The sequence below is a fragment of the Podarcis cretensis genome, assembly GCF_951804945.1.
Source record: "Podarcis cretensis genome assembly, chromosome: 16".
NCBI lineage: Eukaryota > Metazoa > Chordata > Lepidosauria > Squamata > Lacertidae > Podarcis > Podarcis cretensis.
This window is the reverse complement of record NC_137186.1, coordinates 15,542,176-15,558,836: the sequence shown is the minus strand read 5'-3', so window position 1 is coordinate 15,558,836 and position 16,661 is coordinate 15,542,176. Positions and strand designations below refer to the sequence as shown.

The 16,661-nt window shown below is 53.4% G+C and overlaps 1 protein-coding gene across 1 annotated transcript; it reads right to left on the bottom strand.

The window, feature by feature from the left end:
• Positions 1 to 12,393: 12,393 nt before the first annotated feature.
• Positions 12,394 to 16,388, bottom strand: CD248 (CD248 molecule). Its single transcript, XM_079957870.1, has one exon. It carries the CDS (start codon positions 16,279 to 16,281, stop codon positions 14,110 to 14,112), a length of 2,172 nt encoding a protein of 723 aa, XP_079813996.1. The 5' UTR covers positions 16,282 to 16,388; the 3' UTR covers positions 12,394 to 14,109.
• Positions 16,389 to 16,661: the final 273 nt, after the last annotated feature.

Below are 16,661 nucleotides of genomic sequence, written 5' to 3'. Positions count from 1 at the left end.
TTATGATTCTATGCAAGAGCCCCCACCTGCCACTTTGACCCATGACAATTCAGTACAGAGATGTTGAATTGCCACTCTTGAGCTCTGCTCCACACATATGAATGTGCCCATGGTAAACAGTGATTATAGAACAGGAAAGGGGAATCTGTGGCCCCCCAGGTGTTGCTGAATTAATTACTCTGACCATAATCCCTGACCATTGGTGCTGCTGGTCAAAGTGGATGAAGACAACATCTTAAGGGTCACTGGCTCCCTATCCTTGATTGTAAAAGGGTTTGAAGGAAGTGGGGAAAGAAAGAAAAGATCATTACACCCAGATGCTATTTCCCCTATCCTGAAAACTCTTCCCTCCAATTCCACAGGTGTGAGGGCCAGTGATGGAAAGCTACTCTGCCCATGCTCAGGAAACCCTCTGCTCTTGTGTAAGAGCCTAATGTTGTTAGCCTGACAGGTTCACAAGCCAAGCCCTACTTAATGCCACTGTCTGTTTCCAGCTCAGTTTTCTACCTAAAGTTTCAGCATGGATATTTAGCGGTTAATTATGGATAATTATGGATATTTGGCTCAGCGGCTAACGAGATGGGCTTGGGGCTCAGACCAGCATCCTTTTACTCTTCAATTCCTGAAACATGGTTGTGTTTCCTCCATGGTGCAGAATAAAAGCTCTGCACATGTTTGAGGTCACTCTCTTCTTTGTTATGAATTTGCACTCTGTGCTTGCTCAGAGATCGAGCCGCCCTTGACAGTTGCACCATATGATTCCCAGCTTTGAAACCAGTTTCCGGAGTTGGTGACATTGCTCCCTCTCCTTCGAAGCAGCAGAACCTGAAAAGAGTGCACAGACAGCACATTTTTTGACAATGCCAACTCTGCTTCCCAGATGTTACTCAGGCTGTTTCTAGTCATCTGCCGGTTAAATTAGCTGCAACTCAGCTCTGAGCTTCAATAAATTCTTCTACTGTGGACCAGCCCTTAGAGAATACCCGCAGGGCCCTTCCAGAAGAGTCACGAAATCTTTGGCTCCGTGGATCTGGGCTTAGCAGTGTACCTTCCCACTCTTGTTGGGACCCCAGGTTGTGTGACACTCTGCTCCCCCCCCCCATGCACCCCTCTTTCTCTGCACAGAGAGCCAGCGAGAACAGAACTGTGGTTCTTCATTCACATTTCACATCTTTAGGCCTTGTGTGTTTTCCTGTTTGTTCCTTGCTTGTATCTGCTAAGTGTATGGGATGAGATCATACAGTCCCCATCCAATTCCACTTTGCATCCATTTGAGGTCCAGCCCTGATTGCAAAAGCCTGCAGATCTCCACCCCTTTAGAGCTGACAAAATAATGCACATTTTGCCCAGGTTTCCCACCCTTCCTTGTGTGTGTTTGTGTGCCTGTGCGTGTGCGTGTGTGCACAGCATACATTTAAAAAACATTTAAAGCACACACATGCATGCACGCACACACACACACACAAAACCAAGTTTGTGTGTGCTTTAAATGTATGCTGCATACGCAGAATTACCACTCACATTGCTACAGTTCCCAGCACCCTTACCAAACTATCATTCCCAAGATTCTTGGTTGTGTATATGCTTTAAATGTCCTTTCAGTGTATGGTGCATATGCAGCCTCCGTGTGTGTGTGTGTGTGTGGTTTAACTGAGACACAGCTGCAAACCCTGTGATTGCAACTTCACTGTGTCAAGCTGCCATGATTTATTGATTTGTTTATTTCATTTTTATCCCACCCTCCTTCCAAGGAACTCAAGGAGCTGCACATGCTTCTTCCTCGCTCTCCATTTCACCCCCACAACATCCCTGTGAGGTGGGTCAGGTTAAGAGATTGTGACTGACCCAAGAGGCATGACCAGAGTTCTGGGACAAATCCCAGCGGGCCATAAACACTCGAGGTGCAAAGGGACCCTGAGGAGGCCTGGAGAGCAACTTCCAGCCCTTGTAGACAATACTGAGCTAGAGATGGACTCTGCAGGAGGAGGAGCATGCGTGATCACAAAGGTACAGCTCCTCTCCTAATTCCGCCAGCGGCAACCCCAACATCCTGAAGCAAGAGGTTCCAAAGGTCAATTCTGCAGTGCAATCTGTGGCTAAGTACTTTCCAAAGGACGTTTCCACTGGAGAAACATCATGTCAATCATTTTAGAGCAGCACTGTTTTGCTCTTTGACTGGGTTGTTGTTGTTGTTTTGGTGGGGGTGGGGGTGGGGGTGGGGAAGAACTCAGGCTGGATCTAGACACATCCAAGAAGTGTTTCAGATAAATGAGTTGCAAACTTTGTATGGGAAATCAGGTTAGCAAAAAACCGAACTCCACAGCGCCATCTCTTGTCGCAGTGTTAGAATGCATAAACAAGGCGTATAAAGTGCTCTTTCTTTGCCAATTGTAGCTGAGTCCAGTCTCCCTTCCCAGTCTGTCGCCCTGACCCCAGCAACACTGCAGCCCCAGCTTTTGGCTCGGTAGAGTCTATGATGCTGGGAATAATGATGCATCAGGTACCCCACCCTGTTCACATGGGGTGGGGGCTGCCTTGCTGATGCTTGAAAGGGTTGGAGCTTCTCTGGGCTGGTGGTCATGTTGGGAGGGATGCAATCTGGGTCTGGGAACATCTCTGGCAGAGAATCAATCCAAGACTCAAAAGGCAAGAGGTGGAGAAATTCAGTGATGAGAACTTGGGTGGGATGGAGGCAGAAAGAGGCATCCGTGCATTTTGGGACTTAACCCTAACATGGAGTGAACCCTTTTGGCTCTATTTACTTTGCATCTGGGTTAGGATATTCCTGAAATAAGAGGCTGTCAGGCTGAAATAAGAGTCACAACAGGCAGAAATTCAAGAGGAGAAGCTGCCCTCCCACTCCAGTTAATTCAGCTCCACACTTTGGGGAAAGTAAAACCTGTTACAGTGGTACCTCGGGTTACATACGCTTCAGGTTACAGACGCTTCAGGTTACAGACTTCGCTAACTCAGAAATATTACCTCGGGTTAAGAACTTTGTTTCAGGATGAGAACAGAAATCGTGCTCCGGCGGTGCGGCGGCAGCTGGAGGCCCCATTAGCTAAAGTGCTGCTTCAGGTTAAGAACAGTTTCAGGTTAAGAACGGACCTCCGGAACGAATTAAGTACGTAACCAGAGGTACCACTGTATATTTCTTTTCTGCTGCTCTGTGCCGCTATTAAATATGGTAGCATCTTGCCAGGTTGGGTGAGTGAGGTCCGATAGCCTTCCCTGAGTTCCCAGAGCTCAGCTCTTGAACCTGCATGCAATACCAGGGAAACACAGGCATTTTCTTTGCAAATTGCTTGGGGAAGACAGCATCCTTGAGCATGAACAGAGGGTGCTCTTCCTTTGCAGCTGGGTCATCATCACAGCCAGGCCAGACAGAGGGCTTCTGAAATTTCAGCCCCAGCACCTCTTGCAAACTAAGAACGGGGGGGGGGGGGGGGGAGATTCCTTGGCACACAGTCCCCACCCTTGAAAAGTAAAGATTCACTCCCCTCTGAAAAAATACCCTCCAGTCCAAGACACACACACACACAGGCCTCTCCTTTCCCCCTGCAAACAACCCCTCCCCATTCTTATGGGGCTGGTCTAGGGTTCCATATGCAGCAGCAGGGGCTGAGATAGCTGTCTGGATTGGGGGGGGGGGCTTCCACCCCCCAGAGAAGGAAAAAGAGAAGGAACTCAGTGTCCCACACCCAACCCCAACCCCTGTGGCGCACGATGATGTCTCTCCCACCCTCTCAGCCTGGGGCAGAGCCAAGTGGGGAAATGGCTTCTGCAGGACAAAGACTGGAAAGAACCCAGGAGTCCTGACTGCCAGCCCCCCCCCCCCCCCGCGCGCAAAGCCCCACACTTCCCTCTTTAAAATAGGGGGCAGCAAAAGAAAAGAAAAAGATCATCTTCCACCTCCCTCTGCTCTAAAACAATTAAGTGCCACCATCTCTGCCAGAAAACCGGGAATTGAATGATGAGCCCTTTCCATGTGTTTGATATCTCAAGTCTGTTGGGACCCAGGAGATCTCAGGGAGAAAGGCCCACAGCTCCCGCTTTTAACTATGAAATGCCCTGGCTTGAAGCATTTTCACTCTAACTGCTGTACCCTACTCCCTTTGGGATGTGGGGTGGGGGGGCAGCTAAGGGACTCATCCTGGCTCCTGTCAAGACAGGCAGACATGCAACTGCCCCCAGCCCTGAGCTGTCGCACACAGAGATGGGCGTGCCACCTTCACCTGTTGAATTTATGCCTGTCCTGCAATAGTGAGAGGCATAGAAGTTTGTGGGGGAGGGATAAGACTAATTTCAGCGGTCCTTCCCATTTTCCTCCCCGTTGAGATATCTTATGGGGGGACGTGTATGAATTGGCAGACCCCTTCCTAAATTATTGTTCAGTGCACTGATGGGGAACCTCTGAACTAAACACAGCCACTTTTCCCAGGCCTGACGCCATGTTTCGCAGGGAAAAGGAGGCTTGTGGGGGGGTATAGCTATAGAGACAGCTCTGGAGTGAGGTGAGGAGTCCTCATCAGGGGCAATTTTGGGGTGCTGTTAAGAGCAGCAGAATGGAAAGCGTATAGGTCTGAGCCACTGGAAAGCTCTCTACTCCCATGCAAGCCCCACACTGAACAAGGCAAGAGCTGCCAGCCTACTCTTGGTCTGGTGAGAGCCTGCCTTTGGCATCTCACTGTCCTCTGGTAGTCTCCATTGGAAGAGTTTGGTTCTGGTACTCAGGGACTACAGGGGCACCAGGGAGGTAAAGCATGATGGAGGTACTGAGGCAACCTTTCCCCATGCTCCAAATCAGCTGTTTATGACAGGTTCAATATAAAGTGAAGCCCTGTTAAATAGGAAGTAGTGTCTTTGAGAATGTACAGAGTGCCTTCTGTGCCCACCATCACAGTCTCACCAGAACCAGTTCCACACATATGCTTGAAGTCTGAAGCGTTCAGCCTTACAAGCCCCACAGCGTTTAGATTAGGACCAAGGGGTATCGGGTTCAAATCTACACACAGCCAACATGGCTTGCCTTCAGCTCTGCGAACCTTAAATTCACCATCCTTCAGCCTAACCTGCCATGTAGGGTAGTTTTGAGGATAAGAAGTGCCCCCCCCCGAGCAACTTGGAGAAGTGGGGCATATATAAATGCGAGGGATTAAGCTTCTGGTTGGCATTCGACAGAACTTGGGCCTTGCAGGAGGGAGCGGTGCCTAGTGGTAGGAGCTGCTCCTTCCTAATCCCGTGCTTCCAGCCTCCATTTATTCTCAGGAAGGCTGAAATGACAAAACTGGGATTTATTTTTTTTAAAAAAGTTTGAAGAAGCTGAACTGTGGGGGAGAGGTTTGGGAGAAATACATGAGACAAAGCAGACCATCTTGTGGGCTGGATTCAGCACCCCCCGCCCCGCCCTGGCTCACCATTTGGGTGGGGGCCACCCTGGTCACTAACAGCAACACGGCCGTCTGCAGCAGAAAGGACTGAGCGTTCCTCCTGACCTCACAGCAACCCTGGCCAGGAGGAACAGCCAACGAGCAGCAAGGGCGGCCGGCGGCCTCCACCCTGCCTGGAAACGGAGGACTGGAGGAAGATGCCTTATACTGAGTCAGCCTCTTGGGTCCATCTGGCTCAATACTGTCTGCACTGACCGGCAGCAGTGACTCTCCGTTGTTTCAGACAGGAGTCCCTCGCTGATCCCTGGCGTTCTGCTTGCTTGCCAAGCAGATTCTCCGCCTCTGAGCTGCCTACCTAGAGATGGAGGAATAGCTTTGCCACACAGCGCTCTAACCACTATGCACCTCCCCCCACACACATGTGCATGCAGCAGTGGCTGAGAAACAGGGTTGCCAACTGCCCATCTAGCCCCCGCTCCTCTGCTCTTTTGATTTGGCACAACAAGCAGTAGAAAGCCCCCAGCTAACTTCTCCAACGAGAGCCTCGGCTAAAGGCAGAGGAGCGGGCCCAAAGCTGGTCAGGTGGCCGCTCTGGAGTGCCAGCGGTGTGCTGTAATTGGTTACTGTGTTGGACTGGGGCTGTCGGAGGCATGGGGTCAAATCCATACTTCTCCAAAAAGCTTCCTTGGGTGATCAGTGTGCCAGGCACTCTCTCAGCCTGGTCTTCCTCATAAGGTTGTTGGGAGAGTAAAATAGGAAGCGGGGGAGAGAAAATCATATACATCACCTCCAGCTCCCTGCAAAAAAATTGGGATATAAATATACTAAAGTGTGGGGGGGGCAGACTCAGACTTTCAGCACATCCCTACCATGCAATAATTACAGGGGGTGTCATATATGGAACGTCTGTATTTATTTAGAAATTCATCAAGTGTGCTGGTTCTACTTCACTTCCAATATGGGATGGGAGCTGCACCTGTTGAATTTCTGCCAATATTAAAGCCACGAAAGATGCCCGAACTATGGGAAGATGGAGGGAGGGATATGGCAATCCTACAAACCAGCTAGCCCTCCTTATCCCTTTCCCGCATCTTGTGTGCAGCAGGGTTTATAGCGTCACCTCTTTTGACCTACCTTCGTCTCTAACCACAAGGCGCTGCTGCTGCTGCTGCTCGCAGTCCCTAAAAGGGAACCCTGGCGTCCTAGTTCCCAGGCCTCGCCCACCCACCCCATTTCCTGGCTCCGTCCCTCGGCAAGTGTCTGTGTGTGGGCCGGATGGCTGATTTTCCCACCCAAGCGCTGCTCGAGCGCAAAGCCCGTTAACAAGGACGCCCGCCCAGGGTCTTCAACGCACACTCTCCTGTTGCAGGAAATTGGGGGGGGGGGTGTTGTGTTTCCCTGAGCGATGGATTCCCCTCCCCAAATTTGGGGCAGGGGGTTGGAGGAGACCAAAAGAAGGTTCAGCTGCAGTTTCAGAATAAATAAACACGTGGGATTGAACCTCTGCAGCCTTCTTTGTCTTCCTCTCAGGGGAGGTCGCTGGGGTTGGCAGACCTCTGCACATGCTCAGAGGCACTCTTTTACTCTGGCCACCAGGATGCTGGACGAGTGGGGCCACTGGCCCGAGCCACTGGGCTCTCCTTATGTCCTCATGAACCTCCCATTTATTCACACTGTTCTAGCCTTTTTGGCGACCAGTAGCTTGGAAGGGGAAGGGAATGGACAGAATTTGAACCCCAGACCGCCAGTGTCAGGTAGAAAACAGCCAGCCATCCTGATTCTTTCAGAAACTTGCAGGACGTGCTTTGCTCTCTGCACATGCTTCCTCCACAAAAACCAGTCATTAATTAATTTCTTGCTATTTGAGGGCTTGGTATTGAAAAGAGGGCACCAGAGCTGGCTAAATTAAACCTGGGACTCACTTGAGCAAGAGCTTGTGGTGTTGTTGGTTTTTTTAAAGGCTCAACTAAACTGGTGCTAAACTGGCCTGGAAAACACACCTTTCAGTAAAATTAGCAGATGTACTCAGGCTCTCACCAAACACAGGCTGGCTGGCGAATGATAAGAGGTGGGCATGGCAAGGCCCTCAGCCAAAGAATTAAACTAGTACCCTTCCAAGTAGACAATACCCTGGGACAACAAATCTCTGGCTGTGGGCAACAGGCGAGATAAGTCCCAGAGTTGGCTTACTGTGGGACACCTGCCATTTTAATGACCCACAATGCCCTGGGGCAGCATCGCTAAAATGGTGGGTGGTTTCTGATATCCAGCTGCTGAGAACAGGTACGGGTGGGAAGGATAAATGTTGGAGCTGATGGTGGGTGCTGGTAGGGTGTTTGGGCCCTGGCAGCTGCCCCAAGGAGGCGGGTGCTGGCAGCAGCCCTGTGCATCAGAAAGCATAGCTATGCTGCACTTGCTACTGGTATATGTGCTCCCAGGGGAGGAATAATAGCTCACTGGAAGAAGATGTACAGTGGTACCTCGGGTTAAGAACTTAACTCATTCCGGAGTTCCGTTCTTAACCTGAAATTGTTCTTAACCTGAGGTACCACTTTAGCTAATGGAGCACGATTTCTGTTCTCATCCTGAAGCAAAGTTCTTAACCCGAGGTACTATTTCTGGGTTAGCGGAGTCTGTAACCTGAAGTGTCTGTAACCCGAGGTACCACTGTACTTTGCATTGAGAAGGCCCCAAGTGCAAGCCCTCAAATATCCAGGTAAAATGGGCCAGCTGGCAGGTGAGGGGAGAGATTCTGATGAGCAGAGAATGGAGTAGACTAGGGGTGGCGAAGATTTTCCAGCCCAAGAACCACATTACTTTCAGGGGCACACATGCCAGTGTTGGGCAGGGCAGTGGATATAACTTTTACCCTTTGCATAGTAGGCTTGATTTGACACTGTTCTCCATCCAGGGAAGCAAGGGGTGTGGGAGATGAGCAGCCAAAACTAATAAATGCATATTCTTGCTAGTTAGCATGAGAAGGGAACAAGTCCACAGAGCAGTACGGCTGATAGGTAGATACTCAGACCATAGAAACGCAATTGGTAGAGGGGACTATGTGTGATGTCGTTTCCCCAAAGGAACATGTCATACTTTCTCTTTCTCTTCCTTTGAACCTGTATTGGATTTGAACATAACCTCTGCTTGCTACAGCTTTAGACACATGCCTGAAGCTGGTTACACTGCAAATAGAAGTATTTTGCCTGCATAGTTTTTACTGCTGCCATTGCTGTCAACCAATGCATGATTACAAAGTAAGGTAATTTTTTATTTTTAAACTTGCTTCCCAGGTTGTTGCCCGATTCTTTGTTAAGCGGGGTAAGAAGGGGAAAGCCAGCTTACTTCATTTGACTGGACTTGCTCAAAAGAAGACACCACAGCTTTATTCCTACACTTTTAAATTTTGCTGACAAGGATGGGATTTTGAAACTCTCTTTAAGGCACACACATGGAGGGTCAATTTGCAATTGATATCTCTTCTCCTACCCATTAAAACCCATCCCACAAGGGGCATGGTCAAAGTTTGGTGGAGTTTTGGGGTTTTTTAAAATGCTTTTTCAAAGGTTTCCAGGTTTAGAGGGTGTTTGCAGGCTTTTCCAGTGGTGTTCCCAATATATGTTATTTCCCTGGGTAAATGGGGAGTTGCCTTTAAATGTAATCAGTGAAAGGGACTGAAGGGAGGATGCAAAAGGAATGCACTTGTAACCCCTTTTCCACACCCTTCCCTATTTCAGGGCTCAGTTTCAGAACATGTGAGGTAATGTCAACAGTGATCCTGAGCATGCAAAGAGTGCCCTTCCTCGACTTCCACTTAGTCATTAATTCATGAGAAGCTAAGAAGAGCTTGACTGCTGGATCAGGAAAAAGGCCCATCCGTAATTGTGGACAGATGAAAACATTAGCAGGATTTTAACCACACTTGTAAAGTAACAAAACTTATGGACAATTTAGACTGATGGAAAATTTGGGTATGAACTGATATGTAGTTGTAAACATTATTTTTAGGAACCATGGAGGGGATAGGGTGAAGTCTCAAGATTCAGAGTAATCTCATTTAATGGATTCTTAATTGATTTTGCTATATGTTTATATATATATTTTTAAAATCAAATAAAAAATTTTACAACAAAAAAAGGGAAAAGGCCCATCTACTCCACTGTTCTCACAGTGGCTGGCCAGACATGGGCATAGCCAAGATTTTTTGTGGGGGGGGAGCCTCAGTTTGCTATGTATTTTTATTGATTGGGGGGGCAGCTGCCCCCCTCCAGCTATACCCATGTGGCCAGACGCCCGTTATGGGAAGCTGAATTTCCCAGGTGCCCGTGGGAAGAACAAATCCAGACTTCCAAACCTCTTACTCCCCCAAATAACTCTAGAAACACTTTCATGCCCGTTTGAAATCAAGGTTCCCATGCCTTTTAACAGCTGCTGCAACAGCAGGCATAAATTTAACCGGTGCAGTGTGTGTCTCCCCAATAAAGTATGACAATGGAGGTGGGGAATGAAAGTCCTGCAGGATCAGACCAGAAGGGCCCCATCCAGTCCAGCATCCTGTTCTCACAGTGGCCAACCAGAAGTCCATTTTGGGATCCCTGCAAGCAGGCCCTGGATGCAACTGCAGCCTCTGTCCATAGAGATAGGAAGCTCTACTGGATGAATTTCTGCCTGTGGTGCAGATGCTGTAGCCACAGAGCCCCTTTAAGAGGGGGAGAGGGACCCATGGCACCCCTATAAGGTCTGAAGGGTGATGGGGGCACTGGGACGGGGCCTGTGTGGGGAGGGGGCAGCCCATCCCTTCCAGTGTACAGCCGCTGCCCCATCTGTTCCTTATTAAAAGTCTCCAGAAAGCTCACATTCCACCCTAAGGCTGATATTAACCCCCTCTGCACCGTGTGCAAGGCAAGCACATTCCTGCCAAGTGCCCCCACACCACACCACCCCCAAGAAATTGCAGGAACTGGGCCTCCTCATTCTAGCCACACATCATCAGCTTTAACTCATGTTGAATTTGCCTGGGAGAGGCTTGGGTCTTCTTCTTATTTCTTTTAAGGGGAGGGGGGTTCTGTAGCACGCTTGGTTTAAGGGGAGATATTTGCGGGTTTTGTGGGGGGAGAGAAATAACAGAGCAGGAGAGCTAAGTGTCCCCAGGCACCCGACACTTGCACACTCCAAAAAATATTGGCGTTCTGACAATGAAGAGGAGGGATGGGAAGGAATGAGTTAACTGGAGGGGCTTGGAGGGGCATGATCTGCGCCCCCCTAATAGCACACATTCCTTACAACCTCACAGATCCCCCCATCTCCTCAGTTTCCTTAAGGTCCAGGAATTGTTTCCTGCTGAACAAGTTCTTAGATCTCCCTCTCTAAGCATCACAAAGGGTTAACATGTTCCAGAGTTTGTTGGGTGCCCCACAGCCACCGAGCCCCCCCACCCAAAAATTAGGCCAAGTGTTGCATTGCCACCACACCCATCCATGCAAACTACAGCCAGACTTGGTTAGCCTGACTCATGCAGGAGTGTGTGTGTGTGTGATATAGCAATCCTGCTGGGGGTGGGCTGGGAATAGGAAGAGAGGGGTGGGCTTCTTCATCTGCTGTGATCTCAGTTTCTCTGGCTTGCTAAAAGCTACTCTCATGCCCTCAGCACCCATAGTCTAGGGGGCGAACCTAATTTTTGCCCCAGAAACTGTGATGAACAGCAAGCTCAGTTCTGCAAGCAGCTAAAGGATCATAAAGGGCAGAAAGCCTCTAGGCATGAGCAGAGTGTATTCCATTCACCTCCAGCTAGCTACATAAACAGACACATCTGATGTGTTTTTGCAAAAAAAAAAGGGGGGGTCACATCTTACTGGGTTTGATTTCTAGGATGGCTTCTCTGGGCCTGGAAGTCACAGCAAGTCAGCAAACCATGAAAGCCAGTTTTCTGTGTGGTCCCTTTACACAAGCACAGTGACTACCTCTCCTCAAATGTGCAAAGCTTAGACAGACTCTCACCAAGTCCACTGTTCCCTCTTTGCAGCCTGTCGCCATTTCCCCTGACTTCCATCTTAATTGGGCTGCTAATACTTCAGAAAAGGTGTGTGTGTGGATATGGGAGACAATGATGATGAAGACCTCCGGGGGATGGGATGCGGTCCAAGTTACCATCCAGACTTCCCCCGCCCCCCTTTCTCCAAAACTAGGGGCTATCAACAGGGCAAGCCGTGGGAAAGATCCTGGGAGGTCGCTGTGTCAGTTGTGGTCGATGTTTCTGGAAAACCAGATCTTTAATTTTGAAATTATGGGGTCTGGAAGAGAGGCACAACCCTCTCTCTCCTCTGCTGTTTCTCCCCTGGAGCCTGATCTCACTGGCCCCACTCTGCAAAAAAAAAGAAGCAGCCCACTAGTTATTGTCCCTCTCTCCTCCATGGGTTCCCAACCCCCCTTGTCAATATAGAATATATAGCATTAGAATGCATGGACCATATCCCTTTATCTCCCTTAAGCTCCATTTACTACTGTATGTATTTTTGCATATTTATATTGTAAACCGCCTTGTGATTTTCGGGCGGAGGGCGGTATAGGGATTTAATAATAATAATAATAATAATTCCAGACTTGATGAGGTGCCCCTGGGCACTAATCTCACCTTCCCCTCCCTCCTCTTAACAGACCAGAATCCACTTGCTTTCCAGAGAAAGAACCAGCACCCAGATCTCCTGATCTCCCTACCACTTGGCATATTACTACTCTTCAGCCAACTAGTCCTCATGTCCCACTAATGGCTACCAGCCGGCCCAGGACTAACCATTGCAGCCCCCCACTAACCTAACCATTGCAGCCCCCCACTAACCTAGGAGGACTCTCCCTGCTCTGAATCTGGTCACCTTAACCTAATTCTGCCCTGAGCGCTATAAATATGGGATCCTCTCAGCCACTCTCTCTCTCTCTTTCTTACCCCCCACCCCGTTTCCTCCCCGTCCACACCACCACCACCAACTGTTCTCATAAGACTCTCCTCTCATTCCAGCCAGGTGGAGGCGCCAGCCCTTTTATTGGACACACTGAAGAAAGAAAGAAAAGAGGAAGGAACGAAAAAAAAATGAAAAAGAAAAAATAACCAAGGGGGACAATTCCCCCACAAAGGGAAAGTACATCAGCAGTCACGATCAGTGCAGACCCTTTCCTGGCATGCAGAGATCTGCGTTTCCAACCCCCAGCCCACCTCGACCCCTCCATCCTTCCTTCCTTCCTCCCTTCTCCCCACCCTCCACCCCACACCTCGCCTCGCCTCTTTGCAACAAGACACACGCGCGCCCTGCTGGCACCTGGGCCAAAGGGAAAAATCTCTCCTCCTCATTGGAGTGCGCTTTCTGAATCTGCCTCCCCCCTCCACTGCGTGGGTCTGGAATGCACTTCTTTTGCAAAGGGGGCGGGAGGGAGGGGCGGGTGCAAATCATGAAATGGGGTCCCATCCCAGCGTGGGCCTTTTCCTCATCCCACACCCCACAAGCCCCCAGTGCCCAACTCAAAAAGGGCTGGAGTTTTTTTGCCTGCAGTGAGGGGGGTTCTTGCGACCCAGAGGCTTCAGCCCAAGAGTGTCCCTCCTCCCTCCGGCCCCTCTGACCAGATGGACAAGTGGGTGGCGTGGGGAGGGGAGGCATTGGTGTGGGCCCAGCCTCCCCCAGCCAGATACCCCTTTTCCTAGCTTGTGTGCACTCCAGGGGCATTAAAGGGGTCCTTGGCATCCTGAGGCGAAGGAGCCCATTCCTAGGGGCCCGAGGTCCCTTCTCCCCACCCCAATAAAATATCTGAGTGGGCTGGGCTCCCCTAAAGTTGCTGGGTGTTGCCATTCAAATGGTGCGTGCGTGCCTCGTCTTGTGATCGTGGGGCAAGGCTTACCTGGGCCCCCCAATATGTTATTCAAGTCGGCACCCCTGTCCTGAGGTGACAGTGCGTCCCCAACTAGCAGGATGTGCTCTGTGTGGCAGATCAGAGAGAACTCTGCACCCCCCACCCCGCCCCCCACGGTGCTGGGGAAGGGCGAGCCTCCCCGGCAGAGAGCGCAAATGCAACAGGACTGGTTACGTTTTGAAGTAGCACGCCTCTCCATCTGCCGAAGGCTTCTCCCCCATCCCCATAGACCCCCAACCTCAGTCTATACGATTGCCCAACTGTGCCCCTGGAGGAGGGGGAGGGGGGATCCTGCGTGAAACCCTGGAGAGGCGCTGCCCGTCCAGTGCTGATCTGGAGGAACCCCTGTTCTTAAAGTTCCTGGTTCAGACGTTCCCAGCATTGTATGGCGTCTCTTGTGTCCCAGCCAGGGAGGGACAGCTCTGGTCCAGTGCCAAGAGTCTCTTTGCCACAGCAGCCTTCCAGCTGGCCTGGCCTGGGTCCCAGTAGTTCAGGGACAGAACATCTGCCCCACATTTCAGGAAGTTCCAGGCTCAATCCGTAGTGGCATCTCCAGGCAGGCCCGGAATTATCCCCCATCTAAAACCCAGAAGAGCTGCTGCCAGTCCGTGTAGACAATACTGAACCAGATGGACCAATGATCGGGTTCCTACGTTGCTCCAAGCCAAGTAAGAGGCCTCTGTCGTTTCCTGGTTGTGGTCAGATATAACTGACCACATGTGGTGTTGGTTTTCTGAGGATCCAGCTTTCCTGCCAGCTGTGAGCAGCGGAGTGTTCTGTGCCAGCCAGGCGTGGGGGGGCACAGCGCAGCTGGCCGGCCCAGGGCTCAGACGCTGGTTCTGCACGTGGCCGGCTGGCTGGGCCTGGAGGCCGTCGGGGGAGCCCCTTTGCCCGCGGAGCTGATCACCCACCGGTAGCACTGGGTGACGCTGCGGCTCTTGGCCTGGGCACCGCAGCGGGTGCAGTAGACGATGCCCAGTGCCAGCATGATGACCACGAAGACGCAGATGGGCACCAGCAGCGCCACCAGCAGCCACCGGTCATCCCTCCGCTGCCGCCCGGGCGCCCCGTCGGGGGTTGGAGTGGCGGGGGGAGCAGAAGTGGGGGGCGCTGCTCGGACTCCCCCGACCACCGCGGGACCCTCCTCCTCACCAGGCGAATCAACCGAGACGGGAGGGCGGTGGAGGAGAGGTGGAGCGATCGTCGGAGCGAGCGGGGCCGTCGGGGATGTGGGATCCGCCAGCAGCGAAGGGGGACTCGGGGTGTCTCGGGGGGCGTCCGTTACGGGGAACGGGGAGGGGGATCGGGAGGCAGTGGGGAGGCCCCAAGCAGCGGTGGGGGTGGAGTTGGGGGGCATGCGAGAACGTCGGGAGGAGGGGCTGGCGTCTAAAAGGGGCGCGGTCGACTTCAGGTTTGGGGGTTCCGTGGCCGGCAGCATGCGGGGAACCAGGCGGGGGTCTGCGGGGAAGAACGGAGAGGCGACTCCGGCGTCCTGGAAAACGGAGAGGTGCTCGGAAAGGGCCAGGTTGTGATCGCTGTCATCCTCTTCCTCGACGCCGTCCTCGAGCTCGCCCTCCATCTCCAAACCCAGCCCGTCGTCGAGGTGGTGTAGGAAGCCGGCTCCGCGGTAGCTCTGGGCGGTGGCCATCGGGGGTGGGTGGGGCGCGGGGCTGCAGGTGATGCCGTCGGGCTCCAAGTCGTAGCCCTCGGTGCAGTAGCACTCGAAGCCCCCGACGTAGTTGACGCACATCTGCTGGCACACGCCGGGGATCTGGCACTCGTCGGTGTCGGCGCAGCGGCCGGGCTCCTCCTCCGAGGGGCTGAAGCCCAGGTGGCAGCGGCACACGAAGGAGCCGTCGGTGTTCTCGCACTGGTGCTCGCAAGGCGCCTCCGCGCATTCGTCCAGGTCCTCGCACAGGTGCCCGTCGCTGCCCAGCTCGTAGCCCACGGGGCATTGGCACCGGTACCCGTCTGCCGCCTCCCCGTCGGCCACGCAGCCGAACTGGCACGGGCGGCCCCGGCAGGCGTCTCCGTCGGCGCCGCCGTCGTGGTGGGTGTGGGAGGCGCAGGAGTGTCCGTCGGGGAGCAGGAAGTATCCGGCGTGGCACTCGCAGGAGTAGCCCGAGCCCTCGTCCAGGCAGAGCTGCTGGCACCCACCGTTGTCCCCCTCGCACCAGCTGTGCTGATAGACGGCCTCCCGGCACAGCGGCGCGTCCTTGGACCAGGCCACGCTGCCGTCCTCCTTCTGCATGCACAGCACCGACACCGCCGGCCCTGCCCGGCCGCAGGTCACGGCAGCCACCGTGCCGAAGGGGACGTAGCGAAGGGCGCCGCTGGCCGGGCCGAACGGGGTGCTGTAGGCGACCATCGAGGCTCCTCCACCTCCTCCTCCTTCTTCCTCCTCCTCCTCCATCTCCTCCTCCTCTTCCGCCAGGCCCGCGCACATCCCCTGGAAGGAGAAGCGGCAGAGGTAGCCGTCGACTGGGACGGTGCACGAGCCGTCGAGCCACTGCAGGTCCAGCTCGCCCAGCACCACGCACCGGGGCGCAGCACAGCTGGGTCCCCCGACGCCGCTGCTAGGCGAGCGCGCCCAGTTGGTGTAGGACGTGTCTTGGTCGCCCGTCGTCCAAGTGAAGCCCCGCAGCGGCCGTTGCGGGAAGCACTGGCGCGGCTGGCGCTGCAACCCGATCCAGAGGAGCCGCTGCGGGCCTTGCGCGTGGCCGCCGCCCCCTCGAACATCGCGGAGCAGCTCGGCCACCTGGGCCGCCTCCTCGGGGTACTTCAGCGTGGCCAGGTTGCCCCCCAGCTCCCGGCACCCGCGCCAGGCGTCCAGGAAGCTGCGGCGCTGGAAGTAGACGGCGTAGCAGCCGTCGGGGCCGCAGGCGGCCTGCGCCTCTTGCGCTCCGGCGCCGGGAAGCTGCCAAGCTACAAGCAGCAGCGCCAGCAGCAGCAGCAGCCGCGGCCTGGGCCGTCCTCGTCCTCCTCTTCGCCGGAGCATCGCCCTGCCCTGCCGCGCCGCTGCCGTCCAGCGCTCTGACAGCCCGGGGGGCCCCCATTCCCCTTCCTTTCCCCTTTTTCCCAGCCAGGGTGGGATGGGGAGGAGCCGCAGACGGAGCGGGCGTCCCACTCCCCGCCTTTGCCCTTCTAAGGCGCCGATCTGAGCCCCTGCCAGGAGGGAACCGGAGTCGGGGAAGAATAAGAGGAGGAGGAGGAAGAAGGAAACCTCCAGCCGCGGCGGGAGAGCGGGAGGGAGGCAGGCAGGGAGGCCACAGACAGACGGAGAAAGACCCCCACCCGGAATTCTGCCCCGGCTACTTAGCAGAGAGAGACTCGCAGGAGCAGCCCGGACCCTCTCAGTTCTTCTCTATCTTCCTCCAG